Source organism: Macaca thibetana, chromosome 16 (assembly GCF_024542745.1).
Source record: "Macaca thibetana thibetana isolate TM-01 chromosome 16, ASM2454274v1, whole genome shotgun sequence".
NCBI classification, from domain to species: domain Eukaryota; kingdom Metazoa; phylum Chordata; class Mammalia; order Primates; family Cercopithecidae; genus Macaca; species Macaca thibetana.
This window is the reverse complement of record NC_065593.1, coordinates 51,576,011-51,598,630: the sequence shown is the minus strand read 5'-3', so window position 1 is coordinate 51,598,630 and position 22,620 is coordinate 51,576,011. Positions and strand designations below refer to the sequence as shown.

The window sequence follows — 22,620 nt, the reverse complement described above, 5'->3', positions numbered from 1 at the left end:
TGGGCATGTCTGGAAAGCCTCAGGAGGGCCAGGGAGGCTGGAGCCTGTTCAGCAGGGAAGATAAGTGGTAAGAGCTGAGGTCAGAGCACTCCAGCCTTGGAGTTCAGGGTAAAAGGTTGGGGTTTGGACCATACTATATATAATTTTTTGTGACTTTTTATTTTTTTCACTTGGAAATATATCCTAGGTAGCTGGGCATGGTGGCTTACGCCTGTAATCCCAGCACTTTGGGAGGCCGAGGCAGGCAGATCACTTGAGGTCAGGAGTTCAAGACCAGCCTGACCAACATGGTGAAACCTCGTCTCTACTAAAAAAAATACAAAAATTAGCCGGGTGTGGTGGCAGACACCCGTAATCCCACTACTCAGGAGGCTGAGGCAAGAGAATCGCTTGAACCCGGGAGGCGGAGGTTGCAGTGAGCCGAGATCACGCCACTGCACTCTAGCCTGGGAACAGAGCAAGACTGCCGCAAAAAATATATATATCCTGTGCAGAGTTGCAGCTCAGTAAATGTAATCTTCCAACATCATTTTGATGATTGCCTACAGTCCCATTGTATTATGGTGAGTTACATGTTCGTTATTTAAGATGCTTATAATTTGGGCCTGGGCACAGTGTCTCATGCCTGTAATTCCAGCACTTTAGTAGGCCAAGGAAGGAGGATTGCTTGAGCCTAGGAGTTTGAGACCAGCCTGGGCAACATAGTGAGACTCCATATCTACAAAAATGAAAGTGAGCTGCGCTTGGTGGCACATGCCTGTAGTCCCAGCTACTCAGAAGGCAGAGGCTGGAGGATTGGTTGAGCCCAGGAATTAGAGGCTGCAATGAGCTATGATTGTGCCATTGTACTGTAGCATATATGACAGAGTAAGATCCTGTTTCAGAAAAAAAAAGTCCTATTTCTGGCAGCATTTCTTTGGTTTTTAGCTTCTTAGCCAATCTATAAAATTCTCTACACACTGTAAAGCACAAAAAAAACATGAGGTATTATGAAAAGGTCGCTCCTGACACTGGAAGCCCTGGAAGAAGAAGATTAGGGTAACAAGCAATTGGTGAACCCTGCAGCATTTCACCCTCTTGGGCTACTTAAATGACAAGCTCTTTGTCCTGTAATCATAGTGGGATCGTCCTTGCCTAGTATAATTAACATTGTACTGATTCCTGTATTCACATACCCAGAAACAAGACTTCATTCTCCCATGTCAGATATCACATTCTTACTACCTGCTTACCTGGATTTCCATAGTCAGCCTTCTGAAAAGGTAACTGGTCGACCAGATCATGTGCAGGTTTATCTGCTCATCTGCCACATCCCAGTGGGGATTCTGTGGGAAGCAAAGGACACATCGCATTCTTGGCACCAACATCACTCACTGGGACTAGTGACATCAAAGTACCCCAAATGCGGAAGCACCAGGCGTGAAGAAGCGTGCACGTGCTGGGAAAAGTAGCCTTCCCTTCCCTGAAAGACTAGACACTCAGAGTTAGAGGAACCTCAGACATCATCAGGTCAGATCAGTGGCTCTCCAGTGCCTAGGCCTTTCCATAGGATCCCTGACCAGTGCATATGCACCTTCTGCTTGAAAACCTCCAATGATGGTCAGGCACCGTGGCTCACACCTGTAATCCCAGCACTTTGGGAGGCCAAAACGGTGGATCACTTGAGGTCAGGGGTTTGAGACCTGACCAACATGAAGAAACCCTATCTCTACCAAAAATACAAAAATTAGCTGGGCTTGGTGTCACGCATCTGTAATCCCAGCCACTCGGGAGACTGAAGCACAAGAATCGCTTGAACCCAGGAGGTGGAGGTTGCAGTGAGCTGAGATCGCACCACTGCACTCCAGCGTGGGCAACAGAGCGAGACTCTGTCAAAAAAGAAAAAAAAGAAAACCTCCAGTGACAAGGAAATCAGTCCTTCCTAAGATAAATCATTTCTTTTCTGGGCAGTTCTACTTAGAACATTCTTCCCTACATGGCTGAACATTTGTCCTCTTAGGACCTGCCCCTCCTGGTCCTGTTTTTATCCCCTGGGTCAGGTAGAGCAAATCCTGTCTCTCTGCTGCATCTTGGACTTTAAGCTTTTCAAGGTATTTTTTTTTTAATTAGTACGCAATTAGTGCTTGACTTAGATTTGTATTGAAGTACATAGTTTCCGTGGTTTGAAGAATTTATTGAAACATCCAAGCCAATTTGGAAGACATCTTGAATTTCAGTTTTAGTGCTGACCTTCTCCTTTACCAGGTCTTCCTAACAGATTGAAATATTAAATGCTTGGCCAAGTGCAGTGGCTCACGCCTGTAATCCCAGCACTTTGCGGGGCCAAGGTGGGCAGATCACTTGAGGTCAGGAGTTAGAAAACAGCCTGGGCAGCATGGTGGAACCCCGTCTCTACTAAAAATACAAATATTAGCCAAAGTGTGGTGGTGCATCTGTAATCCAGCTACTCAGGAGGCTGAGGCATGAGAATCATTTGAACCTGGGAGGCAGAGGCTGCAGTGAACCGAGATTGCACCACTGTACTCCAGCCTGGATGACAGAGTGAGACTGTTTCAAAAAACAAAACAAAAAAGAAATATTAAGGGCTTGTGTCATATCCTTAGATAAGTTAGGTGGTTGTGTTCTGTCCTAAGAAAAGATGTGATTCATAAGGAAGATCACATTTTTATTTCACTTGAGCACTTTGATTCACCACGTTCTCCCCTTGGCAGCTAAAGCTGTTGATGGATACGTGAAGCCACAGATCAAGCAAGTGGTCCCTGAGTAAGTGGCCAGGTGGCTCTGGCCCTCCTTCTACCTCTTTCCTCCTTCCCCAGACCCTGCCTCCCACCCTGATCCTGGGCCCAGCTTTCTGCTCCCCCAGGAAACCTGTCTCAGCCCTGGGGAGGGACCTGGGCTTGGTCACGCTGTGCCAGTACCCGAGTGCCCACTCCTGTAGCTGGAGCTCCAGGGCCAAGTGGGCACTTTGTCCTTCTACACCCCAAGAAAGACAAACATGCCCCTCGGTCCCCTCCCCGTCAGCTGCCCCGGCCTCCCTGGCGGCTGAAGCTGTTCTCTTCCTTCTGCAGGTTTGTGAACGCATCTGCAGATGCCGGGAGCGGCAGCGCCACGTACATGGACCAGGCCCCCTCCCCCGCTGTGTGCCCCCAGGCTCACTATAACATGTACCCACAGAAGTAGGTGGCGTTCTTGTTGGGGTCCACAGGGGAGGAACTGGGGGCTTGGCCCCAGGCTGGACCCCTGGAGGGCTGGTGGGCAAAGGAATCCAGAGCTCCTCTAGATCTGAGACCAGGCAGCCCTGGCCCGGGCTCTGGCCTTTGGGAGGGAGAGATTTGACCAGAAGTGATTGGTGGTTTAGAGTTGGGTTGGGCAAATGTCATCTGTTCCCCTCTCTCAAAATGGAGATTTTTCTTGCTCTAAGGACTGAGTGGAGTTGTGCTGTGTCTGGACAGCCGTTGTGAGAGGTAACTGGGGAGGGCATTTCAGTCTGAGTTGCTGTGTAGCCAGCTGTTCGAATGGTCATTCTTTTCCCATGAAGCCCCAGGCTGAGGGCATAGGCTGGCTCAGACTGCTCCCCTGGTGGCCTGTGGAGCTTGGGGTGGTCTCTCACAGCCTTTCCCCCTCCCTTCATCCCTCTTTCCCTCCCAAGCCCTGATTCAGTCCTTGACACCGATGGGGACTTCGATCTGGAGGACACAATGGACGTGGCACGGCGTGTGGAGGAGCTCCTGGGCCGGCCAATGGACAGTCAGTGGATCCCACACGCACAGTCGTGACCCCGCGACCTCTCCGTCTTCAGCTTCTTCATCCTCACCAGAGGAATCACTCTTGTGGATGTTTTAATTCCATGAATCGCTTCTCTTTGGAAACAATACTCATAATGTGAAGTGTTAATACTAGTTGTGACCTTAGTGTTTCTGTGCATGGTGGCACCAGCAAAGGGAGTGCGAGTATGTGTTTGTGTGTGTGCGTGTGTGTGTGTTTGCACATTATGGTGTTTCTCCCTCTCACTGTCCAAGAGCTTAGTTGTAGCAAAGAGGCCACAGACAGAGGCTCTGGTGGTTTTTACTTTGTGCAAAAAGGCAGTGAGTTTCGTGAAGCCTGGAAGTTGGCCATGTGTCTTAAGAGTGGCTGGACTTTGACATGTGGTTGTTTGAGTAAGAGACGGACAAAGGGAGGAGAAAGCACGTGTGCTCCAGTGAGTCTTCGTCACTCTGTCTGCCAAGCAATTGATATATAACCGTGATTGTCTCTGCTTTTCTTCTGAAATGTAGATAACTGCTTTTTGACAAAGAGAGCCTTCCCTCTCCCCTACCCCTGTGTTCTTGGGTAGGAATGGGAAAGGGGCAACCTACAAAGATTGTTGGGGCAAGGGAAGTCACAGGCTTTCGGATGGGCGGTGGCTTTTCACATAACACTTAGCTCATCTTAACATTCTCTCTTTGTCCTTTCTCCCCTCCTGCCTGCCCGCACCCTGGAATTGCCACTCAGTTCCTCTGGGTGTGCACACATGTTTGGAGAAATAGAGGAGAGAAAAGAGGGCCATGTAACTGAGAGCTTACAGTGCCAACGCCGTTTGTGTTCTGGCCAGAGTGGAGCGCACAGCCCTGACTCCTGGGCGCTGAGACTGTTGCCTGGTTACCCAGGAAGGTGCTGTTCCGGCTGCCCAGCCTTTCTCTGAGCCAGCGGATGCACAGTCGGAGGTGTTCTTCAGGCTTATTAATAATGCTTTTTGCAAATGTTGAATCATGTTTCTGTTTCTAAGTTGGATCTTTTTTGTTTTCCCCTTCCCACCCTAATTTGACATCAAAATTCTCTCTTGTGCATTGGGCCCTGGGTCATTCGAACCCAGGTCACCTCATTCCCATTCTCTGTTCACACCTGATGTCTTGAAGAGTAGGTGGCAGCAGTGTGGGCTGAACCTAGGCCAGCTTGCTCAGCGGGTCACCCTGCTGTGGGGTCCTGGCGGGTGTTGGTAACGTGAGGAAATGCAGTCAGCAGGTTTGCTGGGGAGTTTGATGAAAGTATAAAAACAAAACAAAACAAAAGCCTCGGTATAATTTTGTTCCACGACTTCTTCTGTAGCTTTACACCAGAAGGAAGGAATGGGCTACAGCAGGCAGTGGGGGAAGCGGGGGTGAGCAGGTGTATTAAAATAGCTTACGGGTAAGGCCTAAAAGGTCACCCCTCGGCCCCCTCTCCAAAAGAAGGGCATGAGCACCCCCAGGAGAGGATGGCCCCAAAAACCTTATTTTTATACATGAGAGTAAATAAACAGATATTTTTTTTACAAAAATAACTTCTGAATTTATCAGTGTTTTACTGTTAAAGAAAAATATTCCTCTATAGTAAATTATTTATTGGAAGATGACTTTTTTAAAGCTGCCGTTTGCCTTGGCTTGGTTTCATACACTGATTTATTTTTCTATGCCAGGCAGTAGAGTCTCTCTGCCTTTGAGGAGCAGGCTACCCACATCCCACTCAGTCCCTCCCTACCCCTCAAGATTTGATGAAAATTCCAACCGTGAGGATGGGCGCATTGGGGAAGGGTGAGAAGGAGAGCCTGCCTATTCAGGGACCTAGGCTCAAAGAGCCCCTCCCTGCCTGTCACCCAGAAATGCTTCACCGACACCTGCCTCTGAGACCTCGCTGTCTGTTCCAGCAACCCTGGTGGGGGGTCAGACTTGATACACTTTCAGGTTGGAAGTGGACCCACCCCAGGGCCTGCTGAGGACAGAGCAGCCAGGCCGTCCCGGGCCGCTTCGAGCTCACTTTGCAGTTGGCACTGGGTTGGGGAGGAAGAGAGCTGATGAGTGTGGCTTCCCTGAGCGTGGGGTTCCCCTGCTTGTCCAGTTCCAGTTGTGAGCTGTCCTCGGTGTTACTGAGGCTGTGCCTGGAGAGTAGAGATTTTTGATGAAAGGTGTGCTCGCTCTCTGCGTTCTATCTTCTCTCTCCTCCCTGTTCCTGCAAATCACAAGAAAAGGTAGTGGTGTGTCTTGACCCCATCAGCCTCTCACCCACTCCCAGACACACAAGTCCTCAAAGGTTTCAGCTCCGTGTGTGGGATGTGCAGGGTTTTTCTAGGGGGTAGGGAGAGACCAAAATGAATATAACTTAAAATGAAAGTATACTTTTTATAATTTTTCTTTTTAAAACTTTGTGAAATTATTTCAGATACATATTTTAGTGTCAAGGCAGATTAGTTATTTAGCCACCCAAAAAAAGTATTGTGTACAATTTGGGGCAGTCACAAAGTTGTGTATTTTATGTTACAATAAAGGCTTCCTCTGAAGGGATGGTATTGAGTCCTGTTTTTACTTTTTTCTGTCACGTGCCAAGGGAGGGCAGCTTGAACACAGGGATAAGTTTCAAATCATCAGCGTGACCCTGAAAAAGGGAACTGGTTGGGTGGTTGGGAGTTGGCAGCCTCAGAGGGCACGTCATTAGCTCTGATGGCAGATGGGGCCTTTCATACCTTCCTGCTCATGTGATGTTTTGAAAATTAGAATGATGGTCTCATCTTCTTGCCTCCTGACTCCAGAAAGCTTGTCCTTTTTTCTTTTCTCTCTTTTTTCCAGCTGCCACACAGGCTGGAGTGCAGTAGCGTGATCTTGGCTCACTGCAAGCTCCGCCTCCTGGCTTCACACCATTCTCCTGCCTCAGCCTCCCGAGTAGCTGGAACTACAAGCGCCCGCCACCACGCCTGGCTAATTTTTTTGTATTTTTTAGTAGAGACGAGGTTTCACCGTGTTAACCAGGATGGTCTCGATCTCCTGACCTTGTGATCCACCCACCTCGGCCTCCCGAAGTGCTGGGATTACAGATGTGAGCCACCGCGCCCAGCCGAAAGCTTGTCCTTGAGATTCAGCACATTTAGAGTATCTGACCCTGAGTTCAGCATTGTGTGTGGGATGAGAAATGGTTCCTTCCCGGCAGAGGCTCACAGTTGGAGAAAGGCAGCTACCACAACTGATTATGCTAGGGTATCAGTTCCTGCTGCAATCAAGGCATCCCAAAGTCATGCAAAAGAACATGCAGGAAGGACACTGCGCAACTCGAAGTTTTTTTGTTTTGTTTTGTTTTGTTTTGTTTTGTTTTAATTGAGCAGCTGGGATTACAGGCGCCACCACTCCTGGCTAATTTTTGTGTTTTCAGCAGAGATGGGGTTTCACCATGTTGACCAGGCTGGTCTCAAACTCACGACCTCAGGTGATCTACCCGCTTTGGCCTCCCAAAATGCTGGGATTACAGGCGTAAGCCACCATGCCCAGCCTGGAGCTGACTCTTAAGGAACAAATAGAGCCGGGCACGGTGGCTCACGCCTGTAATCCCAGCATTTCGGGAGGCCGAGGTGGGTGGATCACCTGAGGTCATGAGTTCGATACCAGCCTAGCCAACATGGTGAAACCCCGTCTCTACTAAAAATACAAAAAAATTAGCCGGGTGTGGTGGCACGCACCTGTAATCCCAGCTACTCAGGAGGCTGAGGCAGGAGAATCGCTTGAACCCGGGAGGCAGAGATTGCAGTGAGCCAAGATCGCGCCATTGCCCTCCAGCCTGGGCGACAGAGCAAGACTCTTGTCTCAAAAAAAAAGACCCAGCCATTTCACTTGTATGTATCTACATAAGAACAATGAGAACATATATATACAGAAACACTGATAAATGTTCATAACAGCATCATGCGTAATAGCCAAAGGGCAGAAACAAACAACCCAAATGCCCATCAACTGATGAATAAACAAAATGTATTATGGTATATCTGTACAATGGAATGTACAGCCATAAAAAGGAGTGAAGTGCTGACACACAGGACTACATGGATGAACCTTGACAACATCATGCTAGATGAAAGAAACCAGGCCGGGCACAGTGGCTCACGGCTGGGATTTCAGCACTTTGGGAGGCTGAGGCGAGGGATCACTGGAGTGCAGCAGTTCAAGACCAGCCTGGACAACACAGTGAAACCCCATCTCTACAAAAAGATAGAAAAAGTAGCTGGACGTGGTGGTGCACCCCTGTAGTCCCACCTACTCAGGAGGCTGAGGTGGGAGGATCACTGTAGCTGTGGTCATGCTACTGCACTCCAGCCTGGGTGACAGAGCGAGGAAAAAGAAAAGTCAAGTACAAAAGACCACATATTATATGATGCCATTTATAGGAAATGTCTAGGATAGGCAAATCTATGGAGACAAAGTAAATTTGAGGTTGCCTAGAGGCTGGGAAGGAGTTTGGAGGTAATAGTGAAAGGATACAGGGTTTGGGTTTTTTGGGGGGTTTTGTTTGTTTGTTTTTCTTGAGACAGAGTCTCACTCTGTCTCCCAGGCTGGAGTGCAGTGGCGCCATCTCGGCTCACTACAATCTCCACCTCCCAGTTTCAAGCGATTCTCCTGCCTCAGCCTCCCAAGTAGCTGGGATTATAGGTGCCCGCCACCACGCCCAACTAATTTTTGTATTTTTAGTAGAGACAGAGTTTTGCCATGTTGGCCAGGCTGGTCTTGAACTCCTGACCTCAGGTGATTCACCTGCTTCAGCCTCCCAAAGTTCTGGGATTATAGGTGTGAGCCACCATGCCCAGCCCATGTTTGGGGTATTTTATTTTATTTTATTTATTTAACAAATTGGGCAGTCTCCCGAGGCAGAGTAGGCTCAGAGAGACTCCGCAGGGTTTATTTTTGAGGTAATGAAAATGTTGTAAAATTGTCTCTGGTGTTGGTTGCACATATCTCTGGATCTACTAGATCTTGAATTGTACACTAACTGGGTGATTTGTATGGTATGTGAATTATATCTAATAAAGTTGTTATTGGGCCAGGCCTAGTGCCTCACATCTGTAATTCCAGCACTTCGGAAGGCTAAGGTAGGAGGACTGCTGAGACCGGGAGTTCCCGACCAGTCTGGGCAACATAGTGAGACCCCCTGTCTCTACAAAAAAATTTTTTTTAATTAGCTGGGTGTGGTGGCACATGCCTGTAGTCCTGGCCACTCAGAGGCTAGGGTGGGAGGATCACTTGATCCCAGGAATTCAAGGTTGCAATGAGCTGTGACCAGGTCACTGAACTCCAGCCTGGACAACAGAGGGAGACCCTGTCTCTAAATAAATAATAAAAGCAAATGCAAGATCTCAGCAAGAAGAAACATAAAAGTGAGGTGAGTGAGCCAGAGAGTGAGAACACACCTGTTGAAAGAAGCTCAGCTCTGAAGAGAAGAGAGGTATTCAGCAAGTAGTAGCTCTCTTCTCAAAGTTATCCAGGGCAAGTGAGGGGAGGAAGGGAGTGGTTTTAGTGTTTTGAGAACCTAGGTCAAGAACACACTAGCCTGGGCAACATGGGGAGGTCCTGTCTCAACAAAAAATAAAATTAGCTGAGTGTAGTGGTGCGTGCCTGTAGTTCCAGCCCCTCGGGAGGCTGAGACAGGAGGATGGCTTGAGCCCAGGAGGTTGAGGTTGCAGTGAGCTATGATCACACCACTGCACTCCAGCCTAGGCAACAGAGCAAGACCCTGTCTCAAAAACAAAACACAGGCCGGGCGCGGTGGCTCACACCTGTAGTCCCAGCACTTTGGGAGGCCAAGGCGGGTGGATCACGAGATCAGGAGATCGAGAGACCATCCTGGCTAATGTGGTGAAGCCCCATCTCTACTAAAAATACAAAAAAATTAGCCGGGCGTGGTGGTGGGCACCTATAGTCCCAGCTACTCAGGAGGCTGAGGCAGGAGAATGGCGTGAACCCAGGAGGCGGAGCTTGCAGTGAGCTGACCGAGTTTGCACCACTGCACTCCAGCCTCGGTGACAGAGCAAGACTCCGTCTCAAAAAAAAAAAAAAAAAAAAAAAAAAAGTTTGTAATTTTCCTTGGGGAGAAGGCAATAAGGCTAACACAGATGGTCACCCAATAACCAGGTAAAGTTAAGATAAACTATATGTGACTGGCTGGGTGCAGTGGCTCACGCCTGTAATCCCAGCACTCTGGGAGGCCGAGGCAGGTGGATCACTTGAAGTCAGGAGTTTGAGACCAGCCTGGCCAACATGGTGAAACCCCGTCTCTACTAAAAATACAAAAGATTAGCTGGGTGTGGTGATGCACACCTGTAATCCCAGCTACTCGGGAGGCTGAGGCAGGAGAATTGCTTGAATCTGGGAGGTGGAGGTTGCAGTGAGCTGAGATCGTGCCATTGCATTCCAGCCTGGGCAACGAGCAAAACTCTGCAAAAAAAAAAAAAAAAAAAAAAAAGTTTGTAATTTTCCTTGGGATAAAGCCAGTAAGCTAACGCAGATGGTCACCCAATAACCACATAAAGTTAAGATAAACTGTATGTGACTGGCTGGGCATGGTGGCTCACACCTGTAATCCCAGCACTTTGGGAGGCCGAGGAGGGTGGATCACATGAGGTCAAGAGTTTGAGACCAGCCTGGCCAACATGGTGAAACCCCGTCTCTACTAAAAATACAAAAATTAGCCAGGCGTGGTGGCACCTCTGCCTCCCGGTTCAAGCGATTCTCCTGCCTCAGTCTCCCAAGTAGCTGAGATTACAGGCATGTGCCACCACTTCTGGCTAATTTTGTATTTTTAGTAGAGATGGGGTTTCACCATGTTGGTCAGGCTGGTGTCAAACTCCTGACCTCAGATGATCCACCCATCTCGGCCTCCCAAAGTGCTGGGATTACAGGCGTGAGCCACCGTGCCCAGCCGCGTTGGGGTTTTAAGAGTTCTCAAGCTTGAGCCCGCTTGAAGGTAAAGTTTGCCCCTCTCTCAGCTCAGGTGACTTAATGTCGCTCTTTCCCACACACACCTTTCTGTTCCTTCACCTGCAGGACCATGCTAGTCTGGCCCTAACTCCCCGAACTGCCAACTTGGGCTAGCACCTGACCAGCAGTCCCGTAGGCAACCTGCCCCTTTAAGAGCACCCCCCTCCTCCAGCTCCTCCTTCAGGCCTGGCGGCCGGATTTCCCAGTTGGGACCCAGCCCTTTAAAGCCATCGCTCCTTCTTCCTGGCCGGATGTGTGCTGAGACCCAGAGTCACCCAGGGGTCTCCGTCACGTGCCGGGAGTAGGCAGAAGTGGGCTGTGACAGGTGCATGTGGGCATAGACTCCACAGCCCGGGGCTCAGGAGGGACAAGGAGCTGGGACAGGGTGGATCCCGAGAGAAAGCAAAGCCGCTCGGGAGTGGGCAAGAGATGTCGTTACGCAGCTGCTGTGGCCCAATCAACCCTGTGTCAAACCCTTCCTGTGCCTTCCCTTCCGGTGCCTTCTTGTTTTTCTTTTTCTTTTTTTTCTTTCTTTCTTTTTTTTTTTTTTTTTCGTTTGCTTGTTTTTTAGACAAGGTCTTACTCTGTTGCCCAAGCTGGAGTGCAGTGGCATGATCTCAGCTCACTGCAGCCCTGACCTCCTGGGCTCAAGGGATCCTCCCATCTCAGCCTCCCAGGTAGCTGCAACTATGGGTGTGCCACCATGCTGGGCTAGTTTTTCAGTTTTTTGTAGAGATGGAGTCTCCCTATGTTGCTCAGGCTGGTTGTGAACTCCTGGGCTCAAGTGATTCTCCTGCCTCAGCCTCCCAAAGTGCTGGGATTACAGGTGTGAGCCACCTCGCCCGGCCCATCCCTACCTTCTGAAAGAGGCATTCTTATTCTTACTCCCATTTTGCAGATCAGGAAATGGAGCTCAGTGCAGCCCGCTAAGTTGCTCAGGGCCCTACAGCTAACAAGCGGCAGAGGCAGGATCTGAACTCAGGTCAGTGGGACTCCAAAGCTTTGATAGTCTCTCCTCCGCATCACCTGTCCCACAGGGCCCGGCCTTCTTCCAAAACTTCGTTTTTCCTTGGTTTTCCTGTATGCAGTAGAGTGTCGGGGGAGAAATGGGTAATTGCCGCATGCCCCCATATCTGGGTTCCTTCCTCCTCCCAGGAGCTGCTTAGAGATGCTGCTGTGGCCACTCCTGCTGCTGCTGCTGCTGCTGCTGCCAACATTGGCCTTGCTCATGCAGCAGCGGTCCCAGGATGCCAGGCTGTCCTGGCTTGCTGGCCTCCAGCACCGAGTGGCATGGGGGGCCCTGGTCTGGGCAGCCACCTGGCAGCGATGGAGGCTGGAGCAGAGCACGCTCCACGTGCACGAGAGCCAGCAGCAGGCCCTGAGGTGGTGTCTACAGGGAGCCCAGCGCCCCCACTGTTCCTTCACAGGTGTGTTTCCCAGGGTCTGGGGAGGTGACCCAAAGAGAAAGAAATCCCACAAGACCATGAGATTCCAGAGCCTGAAGGCCCCCATACCTCCTCCACTGCCACCCGAGTGGCCTGACACAGGGACCCAGGACTGGCTCTCTTGTCCAAGATGAATTTCCCATGCTGGGTCCTTACAGCCCCTCTTCCCCAGGCCTATTCTCAGTTCCTCCCTCAAGGGTCTCACCAGTCTTGCCTGAAACTCTTGGGAAACTGGCTTCCTGAGGCGTTTCTGTTGTCACTGGGGCTATAGACATAAGCACCTTCCGGAATCATCTCCCTCTGACCAAGGCCAGCCAGACCCAGGAGGAAGAGAGTGGAGAGCAGCCACTGCCCCCGACCTCTAACCAGGACCTGGGGGAGGCCTCTCTGCAGGTAATCTAGGATGGCCAGAGCCCAGTCCCACCAGAGACCTCTGACTTGCAACCAAACCCTCCCATCATGGTGGGCAAAGAACCCTCAAATGGGGGCTCTGGGTCTGGTTCTGACACCAGACCAACACTCTCTTTCCTCCTCCAGGCCACCGTGCTGGGTCTGGTAGCCCTAAACAAGGCCTACCCAGAAGTGCTCGCTCAGGGAGGCACTGCCCGCCTGACCCTTACATCCCCTTGGCCCCAACCCCTGCCTTGGCCTGGGAATACCCTGGACCGGGTGGGCACCCGTGGAACCGAGGACCCTAGGGCCCTGCTGCTGGACGCACTGAGGTCCCCAGGGCTGAGGGCACTGGAGGCTGGGACGGCGGTCGAACTCCTGGATGTTTTCTTGGGTCTGGAGGCTGACGGTGAAGAGCTGGCTGGGGCGATAGCTGCCGGGAACCCTGGAGCACCTCTCCCTGAACGGGCAGCTGAGCTGCGGGAGGCCCTAGAGCAGGGGCCCCGCGGACTGGCCCTTCGGCTCTGGCCAAAGCTGCAGGTGGTGGTGACTCTGGATGCAGGAGGCCAGGCCGAGGCTGTGGCTGCCCTCGGGGCCTTGTGGTGCCAAGGACTAGCTTTCTTCTCTCCTGCTTATGCTGCCTCGGGAGGTCAGTGGGACTCAAGGGCAGTGAGGTGGGGGCAAGGGTCAGAGGTCACATGGCTAACAGCCATGCATTGGGCCCTACATAATCATCTCATTTAATCCTCCCCAACAAGCTGCATGCTAGGGACAGCAGCCTCCTTTCACAAGTGAAGAAATTCAGGCTTACCTAGGTTAAGAGTCTTGTAGCTGGGCGCAGTGGCTTACGCCTGTAATCCGGCACTTTGCGAGGCCAAGGCGGATGGATCACTTGAGGTCAGGAGTTCCAGACCAGCCTGGCCAACATTGTGAAACCCCATCTCTACTAAAAATACAAAAACTAGCGGGGCGTGGTGGTGCATGCCTATAATCCCAGCTACCTGGGAGGCTGAGGCGGGAGAATTGCTTGAACCTGGGAGGCAGAAGTTGTAGTGAGCTGAGATTGCGCCATTGCACTCCAGCCTGGATGACAGAGCAAGACCCTGTCTCAAAAAAAAAAAAAAAAAAAAAAAAGGCCGGGGCAGTGGCTCACACATATAATACCAGCACTTTGGAAGGCTGAGGCGTGTGGATCATCTGAAGTTAGGAATTCGAGACCAGCTTGGCCAATGTGGTGAAACCCTGTCTCTACTAAAAATACAAAAATTAGCCAGGTGTGGTAGCTGGCGCCTGTAATCCCAGCTACTCAGGAGGCTCAGGCAGGAGAACACTTGAACCCAGGACTCACTGAATCACTGAGGCGAGATCGCACCACTGCACTCCAGCCTGGGTGACAGAGTGAGACTCTGTCTCAAAAAAAAAAAAAGAGAAAAAAAGAGTCTTGCACAAATTCATGTGACACCAGGATTCACTCCCAGGTCTGCCCCCTCCAGGACCACAGCACTCTGCCTCTTTCCAGTGAGGGCCTAAGAGGCAGCCTGCTGAGCCTAGGAGAGCCAGGAAGGATGCGGTGAAGGGCAGCAGGAGGATCGGGTGCTCAGAGGATCAGGCCTGGGGTCCAGAAGGGGCTACTGCCTGGCAGAAAGCAATGGCACCAGCAGACACTGAGGAGGCTGCTTTGCTTCCACAGGGGTACTGGGCCTAAACCTACAGCCAGAGCAACCCTATGGACTCTACCTACTGCCCCCCGGGGCCCCCTTTATCGAGCTGCTCCCAGTCAAGGAAGGCACCCAGGAGGAAGCTGCCTCCACCCTCCTTTTGACCGAGGCCCAGCAGGGCAAGGAGTATGAGCTGGTGCTGACGGACCACGCCAGCCTCACCAGGTGATCAGCTGCACAGTCCCTGCTACCTGGGGCCCTATGGGACCATGCTGGGGACCTGGCGCATGAATTCAGAAGCCCTTGGGCCCGACCTCACTCCCACTTGCACCCCATCAGGTGCCGCCTGGGTGATGTGGTGCGAGTGGTTGGTGTCTACAATCAGTGCCCAGTCGTCAGGTTCATCTACAGGTAGGTGACCCCGGGGAGCTAAAGGGCCATCCTTGTGTCCTGGGCTCCACTGCCTCTCCCTTCCTCCTCTTCAGGCTGGGCCAGACCCTGAGTGTGCGAGGGGAAGATATTGGCGAGGACCTGTTCTCTGAGGCCTTGGGCCGGGCAGTGGGGCAGTGGCCCGGGGCCAAGCTGCTGGACCACGGCTGTGTGGAGAGCAGCATTCTGGGTGAGCTTCCCCACTGGCTCCTGCCTACCATCCTTGGGCTACCCTTCAACTTCTACCTCCTCTGCCAGGGGACTGCTAGGAAAGAGGTAACACTCAGCCTCCTTTACCACTCCTACAAAAGTCCTTCTCTGCGTCTAACTCTCATCCATCCTGCTGCAGTCTCTACCCATTTTCTTTCCTGATCTGTCTCCTATTTAGGATCAAACTCTAGGTTCCTCTCCATTTATCCCACTCCCCACCAGGAAACTCTTTTTTCCCTAAAACCTCAGAGTGGGGAAGAACAGATGGGGCAGAGGACACTAGACTTGGCAGTTGCCCATTCACTGGAAGTATGTGTGCACATGGGGTCTGTTCACAGATTCTTCTGCGGGCTCTGCTCCCCACTACGAGGTGTTTGTGGCGCTGAGGGGGCTGAGGAATCTGTCGGAGGAAAATCGAGACAAGGTAAAGGAGACGAGGACAGGGTCTGACTGTAGAGCCCTTCACTCTGCACACTCCCAGGGTGCGTGGAGATCAGGGCTGATGGGGAGGAGAGCGGCAGCAGAGGGGAAGCTCCCTGGGGCTCTGGGAGGGGAGCGCTGAGTCCCACAGACACACACCTGTCCACGCAAAACTTCTAAACACATGTAGCCTGGACACAGCCACACATGCCTCATGTGCACACTCATGGTCACGCACCAGCTCACTCACGCTGTTCTGTTCCCAGCTGGACCACTGCCTTCAGGAAGCCTCTCCCCGTTACAAGTCCCTGCGGTTCTGGGGCAGCGTGGGCCCTGCCAGAGTCCACCTGGTGGGGCAAGGGGCCTTCCGAGCACTCCGGGCAGCCCTCACTGCCTGCCCCTCCTCCCCGTTCCCGCCTGCGATGCCCCGGGTCCTCCGGCACAGGCACCTGGCCCAGTGCCTGCAGGAGAGGGTGGTGTCCTGAGTCAAGGCCTGCCCCACCACCCAGCTTCCCCCAGAGGCCACCTTGCTCCTCCCTCTGGGACCTCTCTGGATGGGGAGTCCTTGGCCGGGGTCTCTGACTCTGTGTCACCTGACATTTGCCCATGAGAGCCGCTGGGCCTTAGGGAGGCCTTGGCCCAGCTGACCAGTTCTAAGGTATGGGCCTCTGGGGTTAGTAGACGCCAGCAGTGCCTGCCCGTGTCCCTGTGTCCAGGCATGGAGGACACTGCTAGAGAGTTACCATGCACACCAATGGTTTCCTGTATCACAGCCCAAGGGGGTTCTCTGGCAGCCACAGCTGTGTGCTCAGTCAGTGCACTGGGCAAGCTGGAAGTGTCGGGGGGTTAATGTCTCCAGGAGCAACCCTGAGTCAATAAGGAGCAGGACCTCAGCTTCACTGTCCTTGAGCAGGACAATTCTGAAGTGTATTCTACATAAACTCTCAGAGGATGCCCAGCAGGATGGCGTCCCAGTTGCTCACAGCAGTAACCCACTCATTCATGTACTTCCTGCAGGGGCTCCTCCCTTCCCTCTCTTCCCCACTCCCCACTTGGGCTTCCTGGGATGGCTCCCAAATAAACCTCTTGCACCCAGATTCTTGCCTCAGAGTCTGCTTTGGGGAAACTGGGGAGTGGACCCCGGCCCAGCCATTCCCTCACTGAGCTCCAGGACTTTCCCCCAACATTCTGGTCTGGGCCTGGCGAGGCTGCATGTGCACACAGGAGCCTTTGGGGACTCCGAGCACATCCCAGGCCAGCACCCACAAACCACTTCTGCGGTGGGGAAGGGACAGCTATTTTTCACATCGTAAGGCGTCGTCCCAGGAAGCAACCCCAGAGACCATCTGGGTTCACTGTTCCATACCAATGAGGAAACGCAGCCTCCACAAGTCTGTAGAGGCTAAAATAAAAGAAAAAAAGAAACTGGGCTAGGTTTTGGCTTCCTTCCCTCCCACTGCCCGGGCTGAGTTTTTAAGGTTTTCCATCTTGGAGGCTGGTGGGAGGGGCAGACCAAGACCTTGCAGCTCCTCCTAAGTAGAGGCAGCACCAGTTCCAGATGCCTTTGAATGACTTCTCCATTCCATGTCCTACATCCAGGGCCTCGCTGCATACCCACCCGGCCCCCACCCCAGCCTGTCACTCCATCCTATTAAAATCTTCCCATGAAGCTGGGCACAGTGGCATGGGCCTGTAGTCCCAGCTACTCAAGAGGCTGAGGTGGAAGGATGGCTCATGCTCAGGAGTTCAAGACCAGCCTGGGCAACACAGCGAGACCATCTCAAAAAAAAAAAAAAAAAAATTCCTCCCATGGTAGCCCCCATCACCCACAGGATTCAGACCAATCAGCTTGGCCTATTAGACCCTTTGACCTTGGCCCTCACCTACATGTCCAGCTGCCTCTCTCCCCTTGCTGGAAAGAAGGCCTGGACTAAGGACCACACCTCACCTCCCATCTAAGGGTTGTTAAGCACTGTCAACTCCAGGATTTTGCTCAAGTGGTCCCTTCTATGTAATGCCCTCCATCCCGCTGCCCCTGATGTAAACTAGCTTTCATGCAAGGCCTTTGAGGACCCCCTACCAGGCCCACCCCAGGCAGAGTGACTGGCTCAACTTTGCTCACGTGGGCAGAAGTCCTGTCCTTCACCGAACTATCCTTATGCCTGAACTGCCTCCCACCTGGAATGATGAGCTCCTTGGAAACTGGGCCAGGTCCTGTGCACAGTTGCCCCCATGCCCAGTGCCTGGTGTAGCACAGAGCAGGAGCTCAATAAAGAGGTTGTAGGCCAGGCACCATGGCTCACACCTGTAATCCCAGCACTTTGGGAGGCCGAGGCAGTCAGATCACCTGAGGTCAGCAGTTCGAGACCAGCCTGGCCAACATGGTGAAACCCTGTTTCTACTAAAAATACAAAAAAATAGCTGGACATGGTGACGTGAACCTGTAATCCCAGCTACTTGGGAGGCTGAGGCAGGAGAATCGCTTGAACCCAGGAGGTGGAGGTTGCAGTGAGCCAATGTGCCTTTGCACACTAACTTGGGCAACAGGAGTGAAATTCTGTCTTCAAAAAAAAAAAAAAAAAAAAAAGAGGTTGTGAATAAGAGAAGCTTAGACCTGGAGATGACATGTGTTCTTCACTGCATGGTGGCTCACTCCGTGGTGACTGTAGAGTGGGACTACATCCCTCCCCTCCAGGTAGCCTGAGCCAGGGAGAAAGCTGGGGAGGTAGAAGCTTTCTATCAGCTTCTGGTAGAAACCGAGTTTGGTCAGGCACAGTAGCTCACAGCTGTCATCCCAGCACTTTGGGAGGCCAAAGGGGGAGGATGGTTTGAGCTAGGGATTTGAGACCAGCCTGGGAGACCCAGTCTCTACAAACAAATTTAAATATTAGCCAGGGAGGGTGGCACGCATTTGTGGTCCCAGCTGCTTGTGTAGCTGTGGTGAGAGCACTGCTTGAGCCCTGGCGTTCGGTGCTGCAGTGAGCGACGGTTGTCCCACTGCACTCCAGCCTGGCCAACAGAGTCAAATTTTGTCAAGAAAGAAAATAAAGAGAGAAGGCCAGGCGTGGTGGCTCACGCCTATAATCCCAGCACTTTGGGTGGCTGAGGCAGGCGGATCACCTGAGGTCGGGAGTTCAAGACCAGCCCGACCAACATGGAGAAACCCCGTCTCTACTAAAAATACAAAATTAGCCAGGCATGGTGGCGCATGCCTGTAATCCTAGCTACTCAGGAGACTGAGGCATGGGAATCACTTGAACCCTGGAGGTGGAGGTTGCAGTGAGTCGAGATTGCGCCATTGCACTCCAGCCTGGGCAACAAGAGCGAAACTCTGTCTCAAAAAAAAAAAAAGAAAGAAAGAGGGAGAGAGTGAGAGAGAGGAAGAAAGAAATGCAAGAAGGAAGGAAGGAAGGAAGGAAAAAAAAAAAAAGAGGATGGACGCGGGGGCTCATACCTGTAATCCCAACACTTTGGGAGACCAAAGTGGGTGGATCACTTGAGACCACCCTGGCCAACATGGTGAAACCCCATCTCTATTAAAAATACAAAAATTAGCTGGTTGTGGTGGTGTGCACCTGTAATTCTAGCTATTCGGGAGGCTGAGGCAGGAGAATCACTTGAACCCAAGGCAGAGGTTGCAGTGAGCCAAGATGATCATACCACTGCACTCCAGCCTGAGCGACAAGACCAAAATTTAGTCACACACACACACACAGAGAGAGAGAGAGAGAGAGAGAGAGAGAGAGAGAGACAGAGAGACAGAGAGAGAAGAAAGAGAAATTGGGCTTGGTTTTAGCTTCTTACCTCCTACTGCCTAGGCTGGGTTTTCAAGGTTTTCCATATCAGAGGCTAGTGGAAGGGGCAGAAGGGGAGAAGAAAGCTAGGGGGAGGGGGGCAGCTAAGGAACCTTTCCATGAAGGAAGAAGGTCCTGGAGCCTAACAGTCCCCAGGGGCAGTGACAAGAAGCAGGGGAGGGAGAGGACTGCTGCTGGCTGCTCCACCCCCTACACACAGAATGTGGGGTCTTGCGCATCTGCCTCTCTCCTGCCCCTAATTAGTAGCTGCCTCCCTCCATATTGTCCCAGGCCAGCGCCTCTTTTGTGCTCCCAGATGCCTGGGTGCAAGGTGGCCTCATTAGTGCCCGGAGACCGCCCCATCTCCAGGGAGCAGGCGGACAGACAAGGGGGTGATTAGGGGCACAGTGATCCAACCCTGGCCTCTGAATGCAGCAGCGGCCATTCCTTGGGCCCAGCCTGGAGACGGCCCCCCTGCGGGAGGCTAATCTTAGACTTGCCTTTGTCTGGCCCGGGTGTGGACGCAAGTGCCTGTCAATTCCCTGCCACCTCAGAGCACTATAAACCCCAGACCCCTGGCAGAGGGTCACAATCGACAGCCTCAAGGTTCCTGGCTTTTTGAACCACCGCAGACATCTCCTTTCCCGGCTGCCCCACCCTGAGCACCAGATACCATGAACCTTCCTTCCACAAAGGTAAAGACCCAGGGACGGAGGGGCGATTCACCATCCCAGAGAAGCAAAACTAGCGCTTGCTCAGAGGGCTGGAAGAAAGGCCGAGGGTGTCTCCACTCTTGGTCTTTTCCCGGGTGTGCTCTGAGGCAGGAGCACCTGCCTTGGCTCACACTGGGTTGGGTGCTGTTTTGCTAAGAGCCTGTGTTTGCTGAGCTCTTACTATGTGTCAGGTGCTCTGTTTGCTCTTTTTTCTGTCAGCTCTTTTCATCCTCCCAGCAGCCCTGCAGAGTAGGAATTATTTCTAGTATACCCAGTTTACAGGTAAGGGAGCTGTGCCCTCCGAAAGGGCAGGAAACTGGTTCAAAGCCACGGAGTTCAGTTACTCCAGAAAGGGGGCAGGCAGATGGGACAGCATTCTGGAGTCTTGCTAGCTCGTGATTTCCACGTGTTTCCCTGCTGTGGAGAGGAGGTGGCGGGCACTCAGTAGGGCCCGGTGTTCCCCAAGTTTACAACTTCTTCTGCAGACAGACACGCCTGTTTTCAGGTGGAGTGGTAAGTGCCCTAGTGGGGGCACAGTGGCCTAAGTCTCCAGAGGAGAGGGGGATTCATTCTGCCCAGGGGATCTCAAAAGACCTCCTGGAGGCGATGCTCTGCTGGATCTTGAAGGAGGAGCAAGTAAAGTAGCCCGATACCAGCAAGGGCGCAAATCTAGGAGAACTAAGTGACAGCCAGAGAGAAGTGCAGGCCCGGAGGGGGCGCGGAGCCAGCGGGGTAGGTCCTGGGCGTGGGAGCTTGTGGCGGGCGCCGAGGGAAAACCCCTAGCGCCCTGTCTCCGTTTCCCTAGGTCTGCTGGGCCGCCGTGACGCTACTGCTGCTGCTGCTGCTGCTGCCGCCCGCGCTGCTGTCGCCCGGGGCGGCTGCACAGCCCCTGCCCGACTGCTGTCGTCAAAAGACGTGTTCCTGCCGCCTCTACGAGCTGCTGCATGGCGCAGGCAATCATGCGGCCGGCATCCTCACGCTGGGCAAGCGGCGATCCGGGCCCCCTGGCCTCCAGGGTCGGCTGCAGCGCCTCCTGCAGGCCAGCGGCAACCACGCCGCGGGCATCCTGACCATGGGCCGCCGCGCAGGCGCAGAGCCAGCGCCTCGCCCCTGCCTCGGGCGCCACTGTCCCGCTGCGGCCGCCACATCCGTCGCGCCCGGGGGACAGTCCGGGATCTGAGTCTTTCTTCGGGCCCTGTCCTGGCCCAGGCCTCTGCCCTCTGCCCACCCAGCGTCAGCCCCCAGAAAAACGGCAATAAAGACGAGTCTCCATTCGTGTGACTGGCCTCTGTTCCTGTGCGGTCGCGTCCTGCCCTTATGGGGCGGCAGAGCATCTTGCGGAGGGCGGGAGGGCCTGGAAGCCCGGCTCTGAGGCACCAGCCTTGGCTTTTGCGTGGCTGAATCGAAAACACTCTTGGTTGGGGAGCTCCCAGTGCAAGACCCTGGGGCACAGAGATAACTGCACAGGTGCATGCTTGGATCGGGGCATGCGGGACCCCCACGATGCTCTGCTAGGCATTCTGTAGCGGGGACTTCACCCAGAGATGCGGAAGGGGAAGGAGAGCGAGAAAGGTTGCAACCGGTCGGTTGCAGCGCTCACGCCTGTAATACCAGCATTTTGGGATGCCAAAGCAGGAGGATCGCTTGAAGCAAGGAGTTCGAGACGAGCCTAGGCAACATAGTGAGTGAGACATCTCTTCAAAAAGTTTTTTTAATTAGCGGGGTATGGTGGGCGAGAGAATCGCTTGAGCCCAGGAGTTTGAGTCTGAGCCATGATTGGGCCACTGCGCTCCAGCCTGGGCGACAGAACGAGACATTGTCCAAAAAAGAAAAGAAAAGAAAAAGAAAAGCAGAAAGGAAAGGAAAGGAAAGGAAGGCAAGCTGCATAGAGGAGCAGAATCCAGCTAGGAAGGGGTGGGAGTCAATCCTGCTGAAAAGACAGGGAATATGAACTTCAACAATGAGTCATCCAGAATGGTTGCATCATGGGGTATAGGGTGTGGGGAGTGGAGAGGCTCAGGAAGCAACACGGTTACAGTCAGTGCAGCCCAGCTCCAAAGGCTCTCACAAATCATCAGGCTTTGCACTTTATCTTGTAGGTAACAGAGGCATAGGACATTCTTAAGCAAGAGCAGGACAAGATTTTACTGCAACTCCAGTCAAAGACACCTGTTACTGGTGTTTCCAAAATCCATATATTGAAGTCCTTACCCGTGGCACTTCAGAATGTGGCTGTATTTGGAAATAAGGTCCTTCCAGATGCAATTAGCTAAGATGAGGTCATACTAGAGTGGGGTAGGACCTCTAATCCACTGTGACTGGCGTCCCTATAAAAAAGGAAATTTGAACACAGAAACACACACAGGGAGAACCTATGTGAACATGAAGGTAAAGATTGGCTCCTACAAGCCAAGAAACACCAAAGATTGCCAGCACCCGCCCCCACTTCCTCCAGAAGATAGGGGAGAGGCATGCAACAGATTCTCCCTCACAGCCTTCAGAAGGAACCAACGCTGCCTTCACCTGACCTTGCTTGGACTTCTAGCATCCAGAACTGTGAGACAATAGGTTTCTGTTGTTTGAGCCACCCACTTTGTGGTACTTTGTTATGGCATTCCTAGGAAACTAATAAAACATCCAAAAGTAGAGACACAGGCTGAGCTTGGTGGTTCATGCGTGTGATCCCAGCACTTTGGGAGGCTGAGGTGGGCGGATCACTTGAGGTCAGGAGTTCAAGACCAGCCTGGCCAACATGGCAAAACCCCATCTCTACTAAAAATACAAAAATTAGCCGGGCATTGAAATGCACGCCTGTG

General features: G+C 52.6%; 4 protein-coding genes across 9 annotated transcripts in view; 3 read left to right on the top strand and 1 right to left on the bottom strand.

Annotated features, from left to right (window-relative positions):
• The window catches only part of STAT5B (signal transducer and activator of transcription 5B), an 88,915-nt gene extending 85,021 nt beyond the window's left edge, over positions 1–3,894 (top strand). For all 3 annotated transcript variants that reach the window (XM_050762619.1, XM_050762618.1, XM_050762620.1), the window contains 3 exons: positions 2,712–2,763; positions 3,069–3,176; positions 3,650–3,894. In XM_050762619.1, coding sequence (XP_050618576.1) covers positions 2,712–2,763; positions 3,069–3,176; positions 3,650–3,776 — 287 coding nt within the window. In that variant the 3' untranslated portion in view covers positions 3,777–3,894. The remainder of the gene's footprint in view (positions 1–2,711; positions 2,764–3,068; positions 3,177–3,649) is intronic.
• Positions 1–20,814, bottom strand: part of ATP6V0A1 (ATPase H+ transporting V0 subunit a1) — a 360,020-nt gene extending 339,206 nt beyond the window's left edge. Inside the window, exon 1 of the mRNA XM_050762605.1 lies at positions 20,805–20,814. The gene's annotated coding sequence lies outside the window, so the exon portion shown is untranslated. The remainder of the gene's footprint in view (positions 1–20,804) is intronic.
• Positions 10,846–16,394, top strand: GHDC (GH3 domain containing). Of its 4 annotated transcripts, none has more exons than XM_050762693.1 (10): positions 10,846–11,070; positions 11,644–11,727; positions 11,901–12,172; positions 12,462–12,583; positions 12,983–13,229; positions 14,271–14,463; positions 14,578–14,649; positions 14,724–14,857; positions 15,216–15,301; positions 15,564–16,394. In XM_050762693.1, the coding sequence occupies exons 3-10, from the start codon at positions 11,914–11,916 to the stop codon at positions 15,780–15,782; spliced, it is 1,332 nt and encodes a 443-aa protein (XP_050618650.1). In that variant the 5' UTR covers positions 10,846–11,070; positions 11,644–11,727; positions 11,901–11,913; the 3' UTR covers positions 15,783–16,394. The 4 variants fall into 4 exon arrangements, with proteins under 4 accessions (XP_050618650.1, XP_050618647.1, XP_050618649.1 ...); XM_050762690.1 differs by having other exon boundaries at positions 12,728–13,229; XM_050762691.1 differs by having other exon boundaries at positions 10,912–11,422; positions 12,728–13,229.
• On the top strand, positions 20,228–21,082 carry HCRT (hypocretin neuropeptide precursor; the record flags this gene model as incomplete). The annotated part of the gene is made up of 2 exons (XM_050762362.1): positions 20,228–20,317; positions 20,610–21,082. Coding segments are annotated over 2 exons (465 nt in total), but the record flags the coding sequence as incomplete, so codon positions are not given.
• Between the last annotated feature and the right edge of the window lie 1,538 nt (positions 21,083–22,620).